This window comes from Oratosquilla oratoria, chromosome 26 (genome assembly GCF_046742065.1).
Source record: "Oratosquilla oratoria isolate Oo_2021 chromosome 26, ASM4674206v1, whole genome shotgun sequence".
Taxonomy (NCBI): domain Eukaryota; kingdom Metazoa; phylum Arthropoda; class Malacostraca; order Stomatopoda; family Squillidae; genus Oratosquilla; species Oratosquilla oratoria.
Genome location: NC_134802.1, coordinates 57,118,474 through 57,139,583, shown reverse-complemented (window position 1 = coordinate 57,139,583; position 21,110 = coordinate 57,118,474). Strand labels below are relative to the sequence as shown.

At 37.2% G+C, this 21,110-nt stretch overlaps 1 protein-coding gene across 2 annotated transcripts in view; it reads left to right on the top strand.

The window, feature by feature from the left end:
- The window catches only part of LOC143039624 (uncharacterized), a 21,914-nt gene extending 1,056 nt beyond the window's left edge, over positions 1 to 20,858 (top strand). The window contains exons 2-4 of one of the 2 annotated variants that reach the window (XM_076209894.1): positions 13,179 to 13,276; positions 15,042 to 15,130; positions 18,183 to 20,858. In XM_076209894.1, the coding sequence (XP_076066009.1) occupies positions 13,179 to 13,276; positions 15,042 to 15,130; positions 18,183 to 18,188 (193 nt within the window). In that variant the 3' untranslated portion in view covers positions 18,189 to 20,858. The remainder of the gene's footprint in view (positions 1 to 13,178; positions 13,277 to 15,041; positions 15,131 to 18,182) is intronic. The other variant, XM_076209895.1, reaches the window with a different exon arrangement.
- The last annotated feature ends 252 nt before the right edge of the window (positions 20,859 to 21,110 follow it).

The window sequence follows — 21,110 nt, the reverse complement described above, 5'->3', positions numbered from 1 at the left end:
ATATACGTACATAAACACTATGTGTATATGTGTCTGCATGTATTGTATGCGAATCCATGTATATGTACGTATGTATAATTGTGTATATGTACATATATACGTACATAAATACTATATGTATATGTGTTTTTACGTATGTATCATATATGTGCACATGTATAACTGTGTATATGTACATATATACGTACATAAATACTATTTGTACGTGTTTGTATGTATGTAAATCCATGTATATGTACGTATGTATCACTGTGTATATGTACACATATACGTACACAAATACTATGTGTATATGCGTTTGTATGTATGTATCATATATGTGCACATGTATAGCTGTGTATATGTACATATATACGCACATAAATACTATGTGTGCATGTGTTTGTATGTAAATCCATGTATATGTATCACTGTGTATATGTACATATATACGTACACAAATACTATGTGTATATGTGTTTGTATGTATGTATCATATATGTGCACCTGTATAACTGTGTATGTGTACATTTATACGTACATGAATACTATTTGTACATGTGTTTGTATGTATGTAAATCCATTTGTATATACGTATGTATCACTGTGTATATGTACACATATACGTACACAAATACTATGTGTATATGTGTTTGTATGTATGTATCATATATGTGCACATGTGCGCATGCATATGTATGTGGCGTTTGCATCTCGTCCGGTTATGTAAAAAGCGGGCCAACCACTCTCCTTTATCTAATCAATAGCCCTTTTGCTAAGGACAAAGGTACCCAGGAGACTAAAAACCCATTCGACGGGACCTACGATAAAAAAAAGATAAAAACAAATCTGAACTAAAAATTCTTATTTCTAATCTAATCTAGATAAATCATTGTCAAGTTACAACTAACCTTAATCTGGTCTCATACATAGATTTGTTCCAAACGATTAAGATAACTATGTTAGGTTAACTGTTTTTACTGAGTTTAGAGAAATAGACATTAGTGATTAGTCGAAACGTTCAAGCGTCAATGACGTCACCCATTCTCGACGATCAAACTTCTGGGAGATTGATTTTAATCATCAATGGGATCAAAATGATTAAAAAAAACCCTCTCAAAACCAACACATCTATTATTAATATAATTCTAGTTACCGGTAGAAGCTTGGAGACTACTCGAGAAGAGTGAGGAGAAGGAGGAAGAGGAGGAGGAGTGGTAGGAGAAAGTTGGGAGTGCAGTCCGCTTTCAGCTCGGGGTTGGTAACAGTGAGTGCGAGGAGGAGAGTACGGAGGGACGGGGGAGGAGGTGGCGTAGGGGGGAGGGGGGAAGACAAGTGTGGGTGTGTACACAGATGTTGATATATGCCTGCACCCCATCTACTCATGTATATGTCCTGAACATATACTGTATATATATATATATATATATATATATATATATATATATATATATATATATATTATATATATATATATATATTTACAACCACAATGCACTTTAATTCTAAGCCATCCAGGTCGATATGCAGAAATTAAAATGCGGTACTGCCCAGGACTCGAACCCCAGCATCCTCATGACAAGTGCAGTAGTGGTAAGTCACTACTGCACTTGTCATGAAGATGCCGGGGTTTGAGTCCTTGGCAATTCCACATTTCGATTTCTGCATGTCGGCCTTGACGGCTTAGAATTAAAGTGCATTGCGGTTGTTAAAATGTATCTCTAATCACTGGGACCCATTCAGTGTTGTACAATTATATACATATATATATATATATATATATATATATATATATATATATACACATAAAATCAGCCATCCTGAGTCCTCTGCTGAACAAAGGCCTCCTGCATAGCATTCCATGATTCACACGACCACGCCAACCACTAGCACGTCACTCCTGCAAACTTCTCAATCTCGTCTCTTCCACGCTTCCCATCTCGCGGCGTCCATTCAGTAGCACACTTGCTCCATCGCTCATCAATCATTCGCATTGACTTACCTGCCCAATTCCACTCCCTCTTTTTTACCGCCTCCACAACATCTCTCACTCTAGTCTGCATTCTCACCCAACTTGCTCTCTCTCGCTCTCTCAGCGTAATTCCCATCATTGATCTCTCCGTTCTTCTCTGTGCAGTCCTTAGTTTTGTTCCCATCGCCTTCGTCAGTTTCCAAGTCTCACACCCGTAGATCATTGCTGGTAGAATGCATTGACTGTAAACTTTACGTTTCAACCAATTGTAATACGTATTTTTATTTCATTATCATTATTTTTGGTCACTCACCATCTGGCCTAAATAATATTGTACTCTACAACTTCTTCAAGAATCTCACCATCGATTATAATATTTTACTTTGAACTTTCGGGTTGAACATTCCTTTTGTTTTACTCTTATTCATTTTTAAACCTACTTTGAGACTTTCCTTGATCAGATCACTCAGTATATCTTGCAAGACTTCTGCTCTTTCTGAAATAAGCATGATGTCATCCGCAAACATTAGGTGGTTCAAATATTCGCCATTAATCTTCAAACTTTTCTCTTCCCAACTCAACCGTCTGAAAATCTCTTCCAAGCAAGCTGTAAATAATTTGGATGCAATTGTATCGCCTTGCCGTACTCCTTTCTCGATCTTGATATTCTCTGTATCTTTAGGTAGTCGAATTACAGCGATGTATATATATACATACATACATACACACATATAATATATATATATATATATATATATATATATATATACTGTGTGTGTGTGTGTGTGTGTGTGTGTGTGTGTGTGTATTTACCTAGTTGTATTTACCTAGTTGTATATTACGGGAAGGGGAGCTATGCTCGTGGGGTCCCGTCTTCATTTCTCATTTTATCTAAACAATTTTTAAATTCATGTATTGTTTTTGCACACACCACTTTCTCATCTAACTTGTTCCAACTGTCTATTACTCTGTGTGGAAAGCTGTTCTTTTTCAAATCTCTTCTATAGCTGTCTTTTTTTATTTTCTTTCCGTGTCCTCTTGTATTTCTGTCATCCCATTTTATCAGATTCTCTCTATCAGTAATTTCTATGCCTTTCATGATTCTGTAAATAGCTATCAAATCTCCTCTCTCTCTTCTTTGCTCTAGTGTCTGTAGTTCAAGTTTTTGTAGTCTCTCTTCATATGATAGTTTTGAGAGTGTTGGTGCCAGTTTTGTAATTGCTCTTTGTATTCTTTCAAGTTTTTTTATACATTTTTTTGTACTTGGTGACCATATTGTTGCTGCATATTCTAATCTTGGTCTTATCAGGGTGATTAGGATTTTCCTCACCATTTCTTCATCCAGGTATGTAAATGCCACTTTGATTGTTCTTATTAGATTATAAGTTTCTCCAAAAATCTTATTTATATGTTTTTCAGGTGACATATTATTCATAACAATGACTCCCAGGTCCTTTTCATTTTCTACTTTTTTTATTCCCTCTTCTCCCAAATTATATGATCCTGTTATTCTGTTTTTACTTTTTCCAAATTCCATTATACTGCACTTTTTTGTATTGAACTCCATCTCCCACTTCCTACTCCATTCCTGTACTTTATTTAGATCTCTCTGTAGTGATTCACAATCTTCTTCAGTTTTCACTCTTTTCAGTAGTTTTGCATCGTCTGCAAAGAAGCTCATATAGCTTTCAATTCCTTCATCCATATCATTAATATATATAGCAAACATTATTGGGGCCAGAACTGTTCCCTGCGGGACACCGCTTATTACTTCATTCCATTTTGAGTGCTGGTTTCTTATCACTACTCTCATTTTTCTTTCTTGCAAAAAGTCTTCCATCCAATTTAGTAATTTACCTTGTATTCCTCCTTCAGATTCTAGTTTCTTAAGCAACTTCTTATGTGGTACTTTGTCAAAAGCTTTTTTTAGGTCTAGAAATGCACAATCAGCCCATCCATCTCTTTCTTGTATTATATCTATTAGCCTTGAATAGAAACATATTAAATTGGTGACGCATGATCGTCCTTGTCTGAATCCAAATTGTCTTGGATTTAGTACGTTGTTTTTTTTCCAAGTATTTTACCCATCTACTTTTGATAATTCTTTCACATATTTTTGCTATTGTACTTGTTAGAGAGACTGGTCTATAGTTGGTAGGTTCTTCTTTATTTCCTCCTTTATATATAGGTACTATATTTGCTTTTTTCCAATCTTCTGGAACTTTTCCTTCTTTTAAGGAACTGCTTATTATGCTATGTATTTTGTCTGCCAGTTCATTCCTGCATTCTTTCAGAATCCAGTTTGCTATTTCATCTGGCCCATGCGATTTTCTGACATCAAAATTACCCAAGTGTGTCAATATTTCATTCTTTGTTACTTCTATTTCTTCCATAGGGGGGACTTTCTCTTTCCATTCAATCTCTTCAGGTTGTATGTTCTCCCTTGTAAACACTGATTTAAAATGTTTGTTCATAATTTCCGCCATTTCCATTTCCTCAGTGTATTCAACTCCCCCTTGTCTTAATTTCTCCAAGTCCTGTTTGTTTTTCAGTTTATTGTTTACAAATCTGTAGAATAGTTTTGGTTGATCTTTACATTTTTCTATGACGTCTTTTTCATATTTTCTCTTTTCCTCTCTGCATGTTTGTACATATTCATTTCTATAACTGGTATATATTTTCCATTTTTCAGGTTTTCTGTCTTTTTTCCATCTGGTCCAGGCTTTGTCTCTTTTGTCTTTTAACTCCCTACAGCTTTTGTTGTACCAGCATTTTACATATTCTTGTTCTTGTTTTTGTCTTGGGACATACTTTTCCACTCCTTTTTTGTACATTTTTGTCAAAATATTCCATTTCTTTTCCACTGATGTTTCTTCTTTGTATATTTCTTCCCAGTTTTCTTGTTGAAAGAATTCTCTTATTTGATCAAAGTTTGTTTTTTCATACATCATTCTTCCTTTTCTATATTGTTCATTTCTTTTGATATATTTTTCTTCATTAAGTTCCAGTTCAATCAATATGTGGTCACTTTTACCTATTGGTGTTTTATATTCAATCTTGTCCACTATTCTAGGTTCAGATGTAATTAATAAGTCTAGTCTCGATGGTTCTTCTTCATTTCTATACCTAGTGTTCTCCTGTATCCATTGTGTCATTGTGTGGTCAATAATCATCTCAAGTAGAGCGTTTCCCCATGAGTCATCTCCACCCTTTACTGTCATTTCTTCCCAGCAGATTTCTTTGCAATTAAAGTCGCCCATCATAACTATTCTTCCTCCATCTTCCATTATTTTATTTAATGTTATCTTTGTGTCCTCTAACATACTTTTATGTTCACTCTCCTCCCATGAGGCTGTTTTTGGAGGCACATAATTGATCACAAATTTTCTGCTCTTCTTATCTCTGTCTTCCACTTCTATCATAATCATCTCTACTGTATTCTTTCCATATATGACACCTTTCACGTTTATATCCTTCTTTGTCAGGAACATGACTCCACCCCCTTGCTTTTTCTCTCTGTTTCTAATCCAATAATTGTATGCATCATGTCCTACACTGTTGGGTGGTAGTGGGCCTTTTAATTTTGTTTCTACAATTCCCATTATGTCTGGTTTTTTATCTGACAGGTAATCATTCAGCTCATTCAATCCTGTTATTAATCCATCTATATTTGTGTAAGACACTCTTAGTTTTCTGCCACTTCCATTGTGTTCTCTGTTTCCCTTATGTTTTTCTTTTGTATGTCGAACTTCCTTAGTTTCATGTTCACTACTCTCCAATAGAATCTCTCTTTCTCTGACTCCGTTCTGTTCTCGTTTTTTGCCTTAGCTTCCAGTCTTTTCTGCTTTTCTTCCTCTCTTTCCTCTTTATTCATTTCTCTTTTTATCCATATCTTTTTGTATTGTTCACTTGTTGCTAGTTTCCCTGTTTTGGATAAGATATTCTCTGCCGTTGTTTGTGACTTGAATTTAATCTTAATTGGTCTGGTCTTGTCTGTGCTATACTTTCCGAGTCTAAATTTCTCTTCGATTTGTTTCATAATTTCTGGTTCATCTTCCTGAACTGATTCTAGTAATTGGCTTACTTTTTCATTTTCCTCTTTGATTCTTGTGGTTCTATCTGTGTTGTGTTTCTCTTCCATTCCTAATATAATAATACATTTCTTTTTGTCTGCTAAGTCTCTTACTATATTCTCCTTCTGTCTCATCACTTTAATAACTGAGTTTTCAGTTTGTTCATTCATTTGCTGTCTGATTATGTCAGTGAATGCAACCTTGCTATTTTCTTGATTTTTTTTCCAACCCTCCTTGTTCTCCATATTATTCTCCTTTAAGACTTTATTCTCATCTTTTACTTATTTTAACTGTTGTTTTAATTCTTCAATTTCCTTAGTTAAGTTTTTGTTCGCCCTCTCTAGTTCTTCCAATTTTTCAATTCTTCGTATTATACTGTCAACATTACCGAACCTACGCTCCAAGTCCTCGTTCATCTTATCGACCTTCTCTTCTAGTCTTGTCAGTCGGGGGGGGGGGTTGTGTCCCCCCCACCCTCTTTAAATCCCTTGAAAATATTCTCATCACTTTCTACTATATTGCTCCTATCTATACCTCTAATCTTCACATTCCTATTAGACATGTCGTCATCATCCAGCTCGTCTTGCGGTCGTTTGTCTACCTTTCGGCGGCCCGTCAGGGCCAATTCCTCCACCTCCTCATTACCTTCCATTTCCCCAGCAATCCCTCCCCCTCTCCTCTTTCCTTACTTTCCCACTACCCCACGAGCAATTTCCCCCCACCCTGCAAACACAAAAAGGCACTTCTCTTTGCGTTGGGATCCACAATCTGCACTTTTCTTCAGAACGTTCTTCAAGCCGTCCGTTCGTTGAAAGTGTGTGTGTGTGTGTGTGTGTGTGTGTGTGTGTGTGTGTGTGTGTGTGTGTGTGTGTGTGTGTGTGTGTGTATTTACCTAGTTGTATTTACCTAGTTGTATTTTACGGGAAGGGGAGCTATGCTCGTGGGGTCCCGTCTTCATGTCTCATTTTATCTAAACTATTTTTAAATTCATGTATTGTTTTTGCACACACCACTTTCTCATCTAACTTGTTCCAACTGTCTATTACTCTGTGAGGAAAGCTGTTATTTTTCAAATCTCTTCTATAGCTGTCTTTTTTATTTTCTTTCCGTGTCCTCTTGTATTTCTGTCATCCCATTTTATCAGATTCTCTCTATCAGTAATTTCTATGCCTTTCATGATTCTGTAAATAGCTATCAAATCTCCTCTCTCTCTTCTTTGCTCTAGTGTCTGTAGTTTAAGTTTTTGTAGTCTCTCTTCATATGATAGTTTGGAGAGTGTTGGTGCCAGTTTTGTGATTGCTCTTTGTATTCTTTCTAGTTTTTTTTATACATTTTTTTGTACTTGGTGACCATATCGTTGCTGCATATTCCAATCTTGGTCTTATCAGGGTGATTAGGATTTTCCTCACCATTTCTTCATCCAGGTATGTAAATGCCACTTTGATTGTTCTTATTAAATTATAAGTTTCTCCAAAAATCTTATTTATATGTTTCTCAGGTGATATATTATTCATAACAATGACTCCCAGGTCCTTCTCATTTTTCTACTTTTTTTATTCCTTCTTCTCCCAAATTATATGATCCTGTTATTCTGTTTTTGCTTTTTCCAAACTCCATTATACTACACTTTTTTGTATTGAACTCCATCTCCCACTTCCTACTCCATTCTTGTACTTTATTTAGATCTCTCTGTAGTGATTCACAATCTTCTTCAGTTTTCACTCTTTTCAGTAGTTTTGCATCATCTGCAAAGAAGCTCATATAGCTTTCAATTCCTTCATCCATATCATTAATATATATAGCAAACATTATTGGGGCCAGAACTGTTCCCTGCGGGACACCGCTTATTACTTCATTCCATTTTGAGTGCTGATCTCTTATCACTACTCTCATTTTTCTTTCTTGCAAAAAGTCTTCCATCCAATTTAGCAATTTACCTTGTATTCCTCCTTCATATTCTAATTTCTTAAGCAACTTCTTATGTGGTACTTTGTCAAAAGCTTTTTTTAGGTCTAGAAATGCACAATCAGCCCATCCATCTCTTTCTTGTATTATATCTATTAGCCTTGAATAGAAACATATTAAATTGGTGACGCATGATCGTCCTTGTCTGAATCCAAATTGTCTTGGATTTAGTACGTTGTTTTTTTCCAAGTATTTTACCCATCTACTTTTGATAATTCTTTCACATATTTTTGCTATTGTACTTGTTAGAGAGACTGGTCTATAGTTGGTAGGTTCTTCTTTATTTCCTCCTTTATATATAGGTACTATATTTGCTTTTTTCCAATCTTCTGGAACTTTTCCTTCTTTTAAGGAACTGCTTATTATGCTATGTATTTTGTCTGCCAGTTCATTCCTGCATTCTTTCAGAATCCAGTTTGCTATTTCATCTGGCCCATGTGATTTTCTGACATCAAAATTACCCAAGTGTGTCAATATTTCATTCTTTGTTACTTCTATTTCTTCCATAGGGGGGGCTTTTTCTTTCCACTCAATCTCTTCAGGTTGTATATTTTCCCTTGTAAACACTGATTTAAAATGTTTGTTCATAATTTCTGCCATTTCCATTTCCTCAGTGTATTCAACTCCTCCTTGTCTTAATTTCTCCAAGTCTTGTTTGTTTTTCAGTTTATTGTTTACAAATCTGTAGAATAGTTTTGGTTGATCTTTACACTTTTCTATAACATCTTTTTCATATTTTCTTTTTTCCTCTCTGCACTTTTGTACATATTCATTTCTATAACCAGTATATATTTTCCATTTTTCAGGTCTTCTGTCTTTTTTCCATCTGGTCCAGGCTTTGTCTCTTTTGTCTTTTAACTCCCTACAACTTTTGTTGTACCAGCATTTTACATATTCTTGTTCTTGTTTTTGTCTTGGGACATACTTTTCCACTCCTTTTTTGTAAATTTTTGTCAAAATATTCCATTTCTCTTCCACTGATGTTTCTTCTTTGTATATTTCTTCCCAGTTTTCTTGTTGGAAGAATTCTCTTATTTGATCAAAGTTTGTTTTTTCATACATCATTCTTCCTTTTCTATATTGTTCATTTCTTTTGATATATTTTTCTTCATTAAGTTCCAGTTCAATCAATATGTGGTCACTTTTACCTATTGGTGTTTTATATTCAATCTTGTCCACTATTCTAGGTTCAGATGTAATTATTAAGTCTAGCCTCGATGGTTCTTCTTCATTTCTATACCTAGTGTTCTCTTGTATCCATTGTGTCATTGAATGGTCAGTAATCATATCAAGTAGAGCATTTCCCCATGAGTCATCACCACTCTTTACTGTCATTTCTTCCCAGCAGATTTCTTTGCAATTAAAGTCGCCCATCATAACTATTCTTCCTCCGTCTTCCATTATTTTAGTTAATGCTATCTTTGTGTCCTCTAACATACTTTTATATTCACTCTCCTCCCATGAGGCACATAATTGATCACAAATTTTCTGCTCTTCTTATCTCTGTCTTCCACTTCTATCATAATCATCTCTACTGTATTCTTTCCATATATGACACCTTTCACGTTTATATCCTTCTTAGTCAGGAACATAACTCCACCCCCTTGCTTTTTCTCTCTGTTTCTAATCCAATAATTGTATGCATCATGTCCTACACTGTTGGGTGGTAGTGGGCCTTTTAATTTTGTTTCTACAATTCCCATTATGTCCGGTTCTTTTTCTTTCAAATAATCATTCAGCTCATTCAATCCTGTTATTAATCCATCTATATTTGTGTAAGACACTCTTAGTTTTCTGCCACTTCCATTGTGTTCTCTGTTTCCCTTATGTTTTTCTTTTGTATGTCGAACTTCCTTAGTTTCATGTTCACTACTCTCCAATAGAATCTCTCTTTCTCTGACTCCGTTCTGTTCTCGTTTTTTGCCTTAGCTTCCAGTCTTTTCTGCTTTTCTTCCTCTCTTTCCTCTTTATTCATTTCTCTTTTTATCCATATCTTTTTGTATTGTTCACTTGTTGCTAGTTTCCCTGTTTTGGATAAGATATTCTCTGCCGTTGTTTGTGACTTGAATTTAATCTTAATTGGTCTGGTCTTGTCTGTGCTATACTTTCCGAGTCTAAATTTCTCTTCGATTTGTTTCATAATTTCTGGTTCATCTTCCTGAACTGATTCTAGTAATTGGCTTACTTTTTCATTTTCCTCTTTGATTCTTGTGGTTCTATCTGTGTTGTGTTTCTCTTCCATTCCTAATATAATTATACATTTCTTCTTGTCTGCTAAATCCCTTACTATATTCTCCTTTTGTCTCATCACTTTAATAACTGAGTCTTCAGTATGTTCTTTCAATTGCTGTTTGACTATGTCAGTGAATGAAACCTTATTTCCTTCTTGGGTTTTCTTCCAATTTTTACTTTCTTTAGCTATCGTTTCTCTGTTTTCTTTACTATTCTTCTTCAATTCCTCATTCTCCACCTTTACCTCTCTTAACTGTCTTTTTAGGTCTTCTATTTTATCAGTTAAGTTTTTATTCGCCTTTTCCAGTTCTTCCAATCTTTCAACCCTTTGTAAAATGGTGTTCATATGACCTAACCTACTCTCCAAGTCCTCGATCACCTTATCAACCTTCTTCTCTAGTCTTGTCAGTCGGGGGGGGGGGGGTTGTGTCCCCCCCCACTCTCTTTAAATCCCTTGAAAATATTCTCATCACTTTCTACTGTATTGTTCCTATCTATACTTCTAATCTTTACATTCTTATTAGACATTCCGTCGTCCTCCAGCTCGTCTTGTGGTCGTTTGTTTACTTTACGGCGGTCTGTTTGGACCAAGTCCTCTACTTCCTCATTACCTTCCATTTTCCCAGCAATCCCTCCCCTTCTCCTCTTTCCTTACTTTCCCACTACCCCACGAGCAATTTCCCCCCACCCTGTAAATACAAAAAGGCACTTCTCTTTGCGTTGGGATCCACAATCTGCACTTTTCTTCAGAACGTTCTTCAAGCCGTCCGTTCGTTGAAAGTGTGTGTGTGTGTGTGTGTGTGTGCGTGTGTGTGTGTATAATTAAAAATTATGGCTAACTCAGAATTTTGTATTTTCTTTAAGATATTCTCCATATTTCTCAAGACCATCTTAATCTCTCAAGTTGTGAGATGATTTCTCCATAGGAGGTCATCTGAACTGCCGTATCACGATTTCGATTTGCACTGACTATTCTTCAGTGGCGTGGATGTGGGATTTTGTCGTCTCGGTGAAGGAGACGGAAATGCTGTCTTTTTAGGAGTCTAACGTACTTATGTCGTCTGTCTCGTTCATCCTTGTCTGTGATTGGCTGGTTCCAGGGGTCATGTTTCTTCTCATGCTGGGTAATGCTTGCAAGTCTGATGACTGTGTGTTGAGATTAGGTTCCGTTTCTTCAATGTTTAACGCTTCCGGGATGGGGAGACGGCGTGTGTCCGGACATGATGTGATGATATCAGTGTTTTCTGTTGATTATTTGTCTTGTTAATTAACAGTCTCCTGTTGTCCTTGGTGATTCACCATGGTCTTGGATCACGTGTTGGACTCGTGATCGACAGTTATTAACCTCCCGGATGAGAGCTCATAGCTCATATGACCGATCTATGGGTGATACTGTGACCTTACACGCACGCACACCCCCAACTCCCCGCCCATGAGAGTTGGAGTAACAACCCTCAACGTAGCGATACTGAAATTATTTCAACCCTGGGCTGGATTCGAACCCGGACCGTCGTGGTGGTAGGCGAGAACTCTAACCACTGCGGCACGAGGTGTGTAAGTGGGCACGTGCCGAAGAACACTACAGATACCCGGAAGAACTACTGCATATATTAAGAGAGAAAACAGCGGTGATAATGAGAAGAAAGACGGACAACCGGTCCGAGGAGGGCAAAAGTGGGATTGTGTCCTCTCCCAACTCGAAATAAGCGGTGGGAGTTGGGGCAACTTCTCACAAAAGCGAATGTGAAAATTACCTGTTCCACCGGTACAAGTATCGGAGGGGTTGTTTTCAGGAACAAGATTGAGACCGCAGAGAAAGGAATAAAGGCGTGGTCTATAATATACCACGCTAGTGTTGCCTACTAGGACTGTGGTTCCCAAACTTTTTTTTCTGTCATTTCCCCCTACAACCAGTTTAACCATCCATATCCCCTCCCTTCATGGCAAGACACACTGTGACTATTTACTAATTTATTTTAAAAATGTACAAATAAACTGATAAACATAGTTACATAAGTTCACTATAAACCCATTATCAGAGAAATAATAACGGAAGTACAGGGAAACTGTATATTTCGACTACTATCTGTAGTCCTTTTCTCTGATAGTGGGTTTATAGTGAACTTTTACAAATGTGTTATAACATACCAATTTCCAATAGTTACATAAATTACACCACCCATTAACAACAGGCATACTCTCTTTCATGCATGAGAAACTCCATCTGATAATTTTTTTTATTGTTAGTAGGTAGTGTAATTATTCTCCCCTGGTAACTTCAAATTTCCCTCCGGGGGGAAATTTCCCCCAGTTTGGGAAATGCTGCACTAGGGTATTATGGAGAGACAGAAGATCAGTAGATCTACGGACACACGAACACAGAAATAACATCAGAGCTCATCGAGCTTCCAACTAGTTAGTGCTTTATTTGTGGTCATCTCCCAGACTGGAATAGGGTAAAAGTGCTCCACAAAGTACTAGCGAAAAAGAGAAATAAAATAACTGTCAGCCTACATCGCTTCCCACCCCTGCATCAACCATAAGGATGAGTTCATCAAGTTGGCAGGACCAGCAAGCAGTTTGATAATCAAGGAGATCAAGAGGACGGATAAGGACAGAGAGGTGGCGGATGGAGGGTGACATGGCAAGGATGTAGTATATGTTGTGGATTTTCTGAAATCGTATGCACTTTGAGAATGCCCTGGTAGGTACGAAAAGTCAGTGACTAAAAAATCCAAGTGTTCTCTGTGTTTACCTCACCACATTTCCACTCATTTGTCTTCCATACTTATATATATATATATATATATATATACATATATATATATATATATATATATATATATATATATATATATATATATATATATATATATATATACTTATCAATCTCATCACTATATTTCTTTATTTACTTACATATTTCTTTACTTATAATTTTCCATTTATCTTTACAGGAGTAACAAACAGCCTCTGGCGAACAGCAGGGCAAAGCTTCTGGCTGCAGCAAATAGCAACATCAGAATCAGCACTAAAGCCAACAACACTAAATCACGTAAGATATTCCCTCCTTTTAGTGCTTACATCGGTTTATTTGAAATGCACACCTAAACGATATAGCAATAGAAAATTAGATATTAATTTTGTAAATTATAATACGTCAGCGTAATATACGTCTAAAGACTACTGGCGGAAAAAAAAACTTGCTAAAAGCAAATACATTACCAAATGGAGCTGCGACGACAGATTCGAGACGCCATGTTGTCCTTTGATTAGTGTGAACTGTTTCTATATAAATATGTTTACTCCCATTCTGAGTGGGATTTTTTCTGGCTGCCAGCAGGCAATTTTATTCATTTCCTTGGCACCCATTCAGTGGCAAAGTAATTGTAACCCATCTCAATTAACCACATCCCATCTACTACATCAACATGGCAAGGATATATAACAGAACTCCAATTGCTCACTGAATTAACAAACCACTGATTGGATGGAGACCTGAACACTCCTCACCTCATATGGCTAAACACGCAATCAGTAGACCAAGGAGGGAACAAAACCCTAAAGTAACTCCTCAGTTAGAATGTACCGGACTCTTGCAAACTTATAAGAAAACCCCATCAAAACAACCAACCAATGACTTCTCCATACATCCCAGTGTGCTCACCCTCACTCCATTTATAAAGACTTCCCATTATAGATGACTCACCAAATGTAACATGAAAACAACTCCAGCAGTCACAGTACGTCTATATAAAAACACATACACACTTGACCACAAAACAAGCACTCAATAATAGACTATAACAATTCTATACTTCATCAAACTCCGCCCCTCCTCGGCAATCGGTCAAGTAGAGAAATCAGTTTTAAGACAGACAAGAACTACACTGGCATGCTTACATTCAGTGTCTGCCAACACAGAATTAGCATAAAGCAGACATAAGTCACCTCAGATACAACTACAAAGAGGACAAATGTGCACTGGACTACATTCACTCATTATAAATATATACATATACCAAGCATTCTTTCCCCCCTTACCAGGGAGGAATCCAAAGTCAAATGGCATAATTCCTCTCCCACCCATTTCACTGTCATCCACCACCCTCCCTCCCTTTCACCTTGGCTCCTCATGGATGACAGGTCATCCCCGCATCTCACCCATCACCCTAGGTCAGAGTCAATGCAGCAAGACACAGCACATCCACAGCAAAGCCACTTCATTTAATTGATGAGACGGTGACTCCCTCTCTCCATCCCCTCTTGCAGAAACATTGAAGACAGGGAGAAATCCCTTCGGACTGTGTCAAAATATCATTCACATATAACTCCTCACTAACCCCACTCCTGTCCCCCAACCACTCGGTATAAATAACAACATAAAATTCTCTTACTAAGTGATTTACGGGTTGAATTGGTGGTTGTGACCAGTCCACTGGGGGCCATGGATCAGTAGCAAGAGAGAACTGAAACAACGAATCAATTGATTAAACTGGTTCCTTACAGTGGCACTTTTCCCTTCATGATGGCTGCTGCCAGGCAATTTCAGTCATCTCCTTGGTGCCCCTGTGGTAGTGAATGTGTTAATTACTCCACTATGGTGATATGCTTTTCAGATCTTTATTCTGGCTTAGTGCCAGATAAGTTTATTCTGTTGAGAGATGGACAGACTCAGGGCAAAAAGAAGTTCTGATTGACACACCTTTTGTCCAGAATCCATCTGTCAGCCAAGTAGAATCCTCTGGCCTACCTAGCACATCACAATAGAGAAACCTTGAAACACTTCACTCATGGTTTTAACCTTGTATTTCCTCCAGAAACCACTGCTGAAGCAACGCTCATCTTGACCACCCAACAGCAGGGCATAAATCAGGGGGAGGTGTTAAGAGACAAGTCACTTCTAAAGGTCAGAAGTTGAGAAAAGACATAAAAGCAGTCCTCTGTCATCATAATCATCATTATCATCACTGGGGAGCATCTGCCAGAAACCATGGGTTGGGTCTCTTCACTCACACGCCAAAACCATTCCCCATTGCCACTTACCTGGGGGCTTTAGTTCTCCTGCAAGAGAGACCTGTGGCAACAGCTTGACTGATTGAGTCTTCAAACACCTAGACCTTGATCTTGACCCAGGAAACCTGGAGTTCCAGTGGTCTAGCTTCCCTGTATGGTGACTCTAGGGTTGCAAACAGAATTTCCAAAGACTTCACAAAAAGCACAGCTCCATCAGCAAAGACAAGGTTGGTAACCTAAGTGTTGCCATTGGGATCCAATACCCAGTCCGTGCAGGTGCTGTAGATTGTTAGGGCAAGGACTCTACCTTACCTCATTCCACACTTCAAAGGAAAGGAGTTGGATGTACTTCCTCCACACTTCACAGTACTTTCTTTCCTTGTAAATGAACCAGGCATAAGGTCAGTGATCCTTGCAATAATCTCGCAGATCTGCAGAAGATCCCAAAGCACTAAACAATACACTCTCCAAACTCCTTCTTGAGATCAACATAAGTAGCCTGCAACCCCTATTGAAAATAACGTCAACACTCCATAAGAACTTGAATCATTAGGATCCAATCATTTGTTGACTTGGTGATCATTAGCCTGGACTACTCAGGCATCTGATGAGCAAACATCTTGCTTGTAACATTGAGCAATGTAATACTGTAGTAATCATGGACCCATTTACCTTAAAAAAAGGAACAAACCCATTTTTCAGTTATAATGATATTGGGCTTCCAAATGGCAGACAGCACTACATACAACTCACAGATCATGGCTTCATCTCTGGCTTTCAGTAACTTCATGATGACATTGCAGATGCAAAGCCACTCTTCCATTCTTCAACTTACAACCTCTCAAACCTCATTCAGAAAGGGTAGAGTTATATATATTGGTGGATCAGCAGCCATTACCCAAACACTGGCCATGGGAAGCTGGCCATTTGGAGAGTTAGCTATGTAAACTGATCAAAGTGCTCAGCCCAAAGACCTCTACACAGAATCTACGTAACCAATCAGCTGTTCAGACAGTGCTCATCTGAGTCATAGATTTGAAGCAGAATTGATTCAGGCCAACAGAATGTTGTTGTTGCTGTTATTATGGACTGAAACTTACTAGTGTTTCTATCCTTGTGGACGGGGCAGAAGTATGATTAACCCTCTTATGTTAGCCTTCACAAAAAAAAGTAAATAAATAAATAAAATTGCATAAATAAAAAATAAATAAATATACAAAATCAACTCCACCTTTTTTCCTTCCTGTTGTCCTTCAGATTTTGGTTTAACACCTTTACCAATTACTTCCTTGAAAAATGGACAAGGAAACTTTACCTATTTATTCATTTATGAATTAATTATTTACTTATTTGACAACTCAAGGCTGCTGGATAGCCTGAATATTTTTTTTCAGTACAATAAAGTATCAATATAATTAATATATTTCCCAATAGATTTATAACTTCATTCTGATTACTCTTTAATTATGCTTTTCTCTGTATCTTTCTTTGCTTCTCTTTGAAATATATACTCAAATAAAAGAAAGGTTTATTTCACTCATGGTACACAGCAAAGACAAGATTGGTGACCAAAAGATGGTGACACATGAAGCTAACATGCTACTTGGTTTTGCTAATTCATTTGATTAGAAATTACTTCGGTTACAATATTCTAGACTTTTGTAAGAACATCTCAACAATGTGTCTAACATTCATATAGATCTAGCTTTTTAATTTGTTATTCATTTTCTCACTCAATGACACGAGCAATTTGACATTTGGAATTTTGAAAAACAAAAAGATCATAACCATGTCCAAAGTAATTTCAACTGAAACAAAGTAACAAAAGCAAGTATTATGCTAGCGAGAAATGCTTAGCTTGCTGCCACCTTAAGTGTTGCTATTGCTCCACAATGGCATTGATTAGCAATACTATGGATATGGTTAGAAATAAAGTACTTTGTTAGTGAAAAAAATGCATCTATCCTTGGGGACAATACTCCATCAAAAAGGAGTCATAGAGATGGGAAAGGAGACAAAAGACAACAGAAAAGAGGGATTGCAGACATTATAACTGATCAGCATTTATTCACTTATTTATTTTCATCTTTATTCATATATATATATATATATATATATATTACTGATTCTGTTTAATGTTATGAAACTCCCCCTGTCAGGAGGTTAAGATGGTGCCCCTTACAGAGGACTTTGTAGCATGAATATTATGAACCATGCTCTTGGTCCAACTAGCCAGGGGTAGGGTTACTTTTTTTTTTCCTCCAGTTTCGTAAGAAAATATTACATGACTCTAATCCAAAGGAATGTCTCTAAAGTCCATACAAATACAGGTACTGATTGCATAAAACTTATGCATTAAATATCCCATATGGGAGGTTACCTAAAAATCATCAACTGGAAGGATGTACCATGATGTAAATAAGAAATTAAATTGCCCATCATCCAGGAGGAGCCAAGATAAGAGGGAGAGAGGTGGGTGAATGGGAGTGGAGTATGTGGGGATGGAATGGGTGGGAGTGGATTTTATGCCTTTGTTTTTTTGGCTACCTCCCTTGTAAGGGGGAAAAGCCTTTGGTATATGTAAGTTAACCTACCACAAAGGTTACCTAGATTTGTATGTATATGACCCGAGAAATGTGGCAGGGTCATGGGTGGCCCCTCATCCACAGAAAGTTGAGAGATATTTAATCGGGTAAACGGGTGTGGGATGGATGGAGGGTGGGTGCTTACCTTAACTGGCTACCCCCTTAATAAGGTGAAAAAAAAACCTTTGGTATGTAGATTGATATATCAAATAGATACAGATTACATATACAGATAAAGTTTAAGTGATATATATTACAATACCCATAAAAGGTCTGCATATATTTTTTTTAACAATGGTTATCTTAGAATTAAAAAATTTGCTACAATTTGTAAGTTTCGTGTTTTTTCTGATTTTTCAGGTCTGATGTCGTATCTCACCCCTTCAGCCTTGTGACACAGTCTGGATCGTGTTTTAGTGAAATGCATAGTCTTTCAGTTGGGCATGGGTTCAATTAATTTTCTTTTTGAATTAAAACCATAATGCCTTATAGGATATGTACAAATATAAACACACACAGAAATCAGTGTGTGTTAAAATTGTGTGGTTAATATTCTTAAATTCCAAAAAGTTTAATGTATTATTTTTGAGTAAAAAGGTACTTTTGATATTGTGAAGATAAAACACTCCACAAACACTACCACACTATCCTTGTGGATGTGCCTGTTTTGTTTTGGATAGATTTTATTTTGTTGGACATTACTTTTACTAAACTGTATTAATTTATTACAATCCGTGTGCCTTCTGTGAGGAGAACCAAGCGAACTATGTATGTTTTCTGCGGATTTACACAGATAAGGGTTGAATTGGGACCAATAACGGGTATCTCCATGCAGTGGTCCTGCAAGATGGACAGCCAAGTGACCCCAGAACTGCTTGGACAGACAGTCTAGGGAACAACAGCAACAACAACAACCAAGCAACCCATTTTCAAAACCTATCAACCCCGTCACTTCCACTAAAAGGTGCACCCCTGAGGGGCTGACACTCAGTCTCAAGGCTAAGCCTAAGTTCTCTTTCTATGAAGTTCAATTGTATTTCCTACACTTCTTCACACACAGGAAGCTGACAAGAGTGCCAAATGCTTTCCTCTTCCTACCACTTTCAACTGGTGACAAAGAAACAGTCCCACATTGATACAGCACAGACAACAATACAAAGTTACTTACCAGAGATCTGTAGGGTTGTTGGTTTTCCACCAAGTAAAACATTGCCAATTAAATGAAGAGGCCTTGCTGTGGATGTGCTGTGTCTTGCTCCATTGCTTCTGACCCAGGGTAATTGGTGAGATGCAGGGATGACCCACCATCCAGGAGGAGCCAAGAAAAGAGGGAGGAAGGAGGGTGAGTGGGAGAGGAGTATGTGGGGATGAAATGGGTGGGAGTGGAATTATGCCTTTTGACTTTGGCTACCTCCCTTGTAAGCAGGGAAAAACCTTTGCTACATGTATCTATGTTAGAAACTCGACACAACAATTGAGGGTTGAATTGTGACCCGAATGATAACAATAATAAATGTTCCCTTCAGTTTCCTGGAAGGGAAACAAACAGCCCTAAAGTAGCTTGTATATGTCTTTGGGTCTTCTCATAGATCTTTCTGAAAATAAGAACTAGATGGTTGTCCATTTTATAATAATGCAAGACTATTTCTATCTGTCACTAGCTTATAGTAGTGGGTGGAGAGCAATCACTAGTTATCATGATAATTGTTGTCTCGTGTTTCACTAATTACAAAGCCACAATGCTACATTGGCTGGCAGGCATCCTAGGACCCTCTCATAGATTTATATGAAAAAAATAGTGAACTGTGTCTATACCATATTAATGTAGAACTGTTTCTACATCACTGGTTTATAGTATATAGTAGTAATAGGGGAATAACAATCTCCAGTTGCCAAGTCTCCTTGTGACGGAGAATGGAGAAAAGAATCACAATTAGAGAGAGATCCTCAGCTTTGTCCACAGTGTCAGCTGCTCAAGGCCAACACCTCTTGATGGTGAGGATGATGATGAATTTTAACCGCGTTAGTACGATGATGCCTGCATAGGCATCATGAGGCACGGTGGGTACACGAAGATGCCAGCATTGGCATCTTGATTATATATACATATTTTGTAGTTGTACACGAGTTACCCCTAGATTCTGTAAACTGGTTTGATCACATTTTCTGTGTTTATAATTACTCTTTACCAAGATTAGAGGGAGGGAGGAGGGTGGAAGAGAGTGGGGTATGTTAGGGATGGAATGGGTGGGAGTGGTTTTTATGCCTTTGTTTTTTGGCTACCTCCCTTAAGGAAAAAAAGACTTTGGTATATGTATGTATAATTACTCAGAGTAAAACAAAACAATACAGCAGTGACTTCATATCTTATAATGCGAGTAGTGTGATGCATCATTCCTATGGCAGCCGATGCTGTGTGCGAGAATTTGACTAGTACTGAAGTGGTTAAAGACGGACAGCAGGGAGACGAATTTCTCTGTTGTCTGTCTTGCAGGAACACAACTTAAAGGAACTCATCCAGACTGAAGGTTGTATTAAGATGTTCTGAAAATTCTATTCATTCAGCAGCAGGACCTTAATTGCCTTTATATGATTAAATTGTTGAGCCAAACAAATTATACCATTCCTTTTTTTGTGTATATATATATATATATATATATATATATATATATATATATATATATTCAGATTAACCCTTTCAGTATGAAGACTGCCTCTTATCTGAATATAATTGCCTGAGATCTGCCAAAACAAAATCAGTAAAGGTTGTCAAAAGGTGGACAAGTTCTGTCAAGATAACTTAGACCACATTGCAAGGACCATTCATCCAGATGAATAAAATTGTTTGGTATCAATCAATATATTTGTTAATTTTGTCTTCAAATCTATAATGTACATCTAAATGTTTTTTTTCATAGGAGCCATCTTGAATTATATGTAGATACCAATAATTACTATATATTTGTATGTTTCACTTTACATTAGCCAACAGATTTAGGCAGTTTTAGATTTAGACTTCTATAGAAAATAAAAGTATTTATATAATCCATATTTTTCATTACCATGATCTTTGTTTACTGCTATTTTAGGGCAGTGGTCGAGATGCAGGGATGACCTGTCATCCAGGAGGAGCTAAAAAAAGGGTGAGGGAGGGGTGGTGAATGGGACTGGAGTATGTGGGGATGAATTGGGTGGGAGTAAATTTATGTTTTTGAGTTTGGCTACCTCCTTTGTAAGGGGGAAAAAACCCTGATATATGTATGTATACTATTTATGTGTATCACTGAA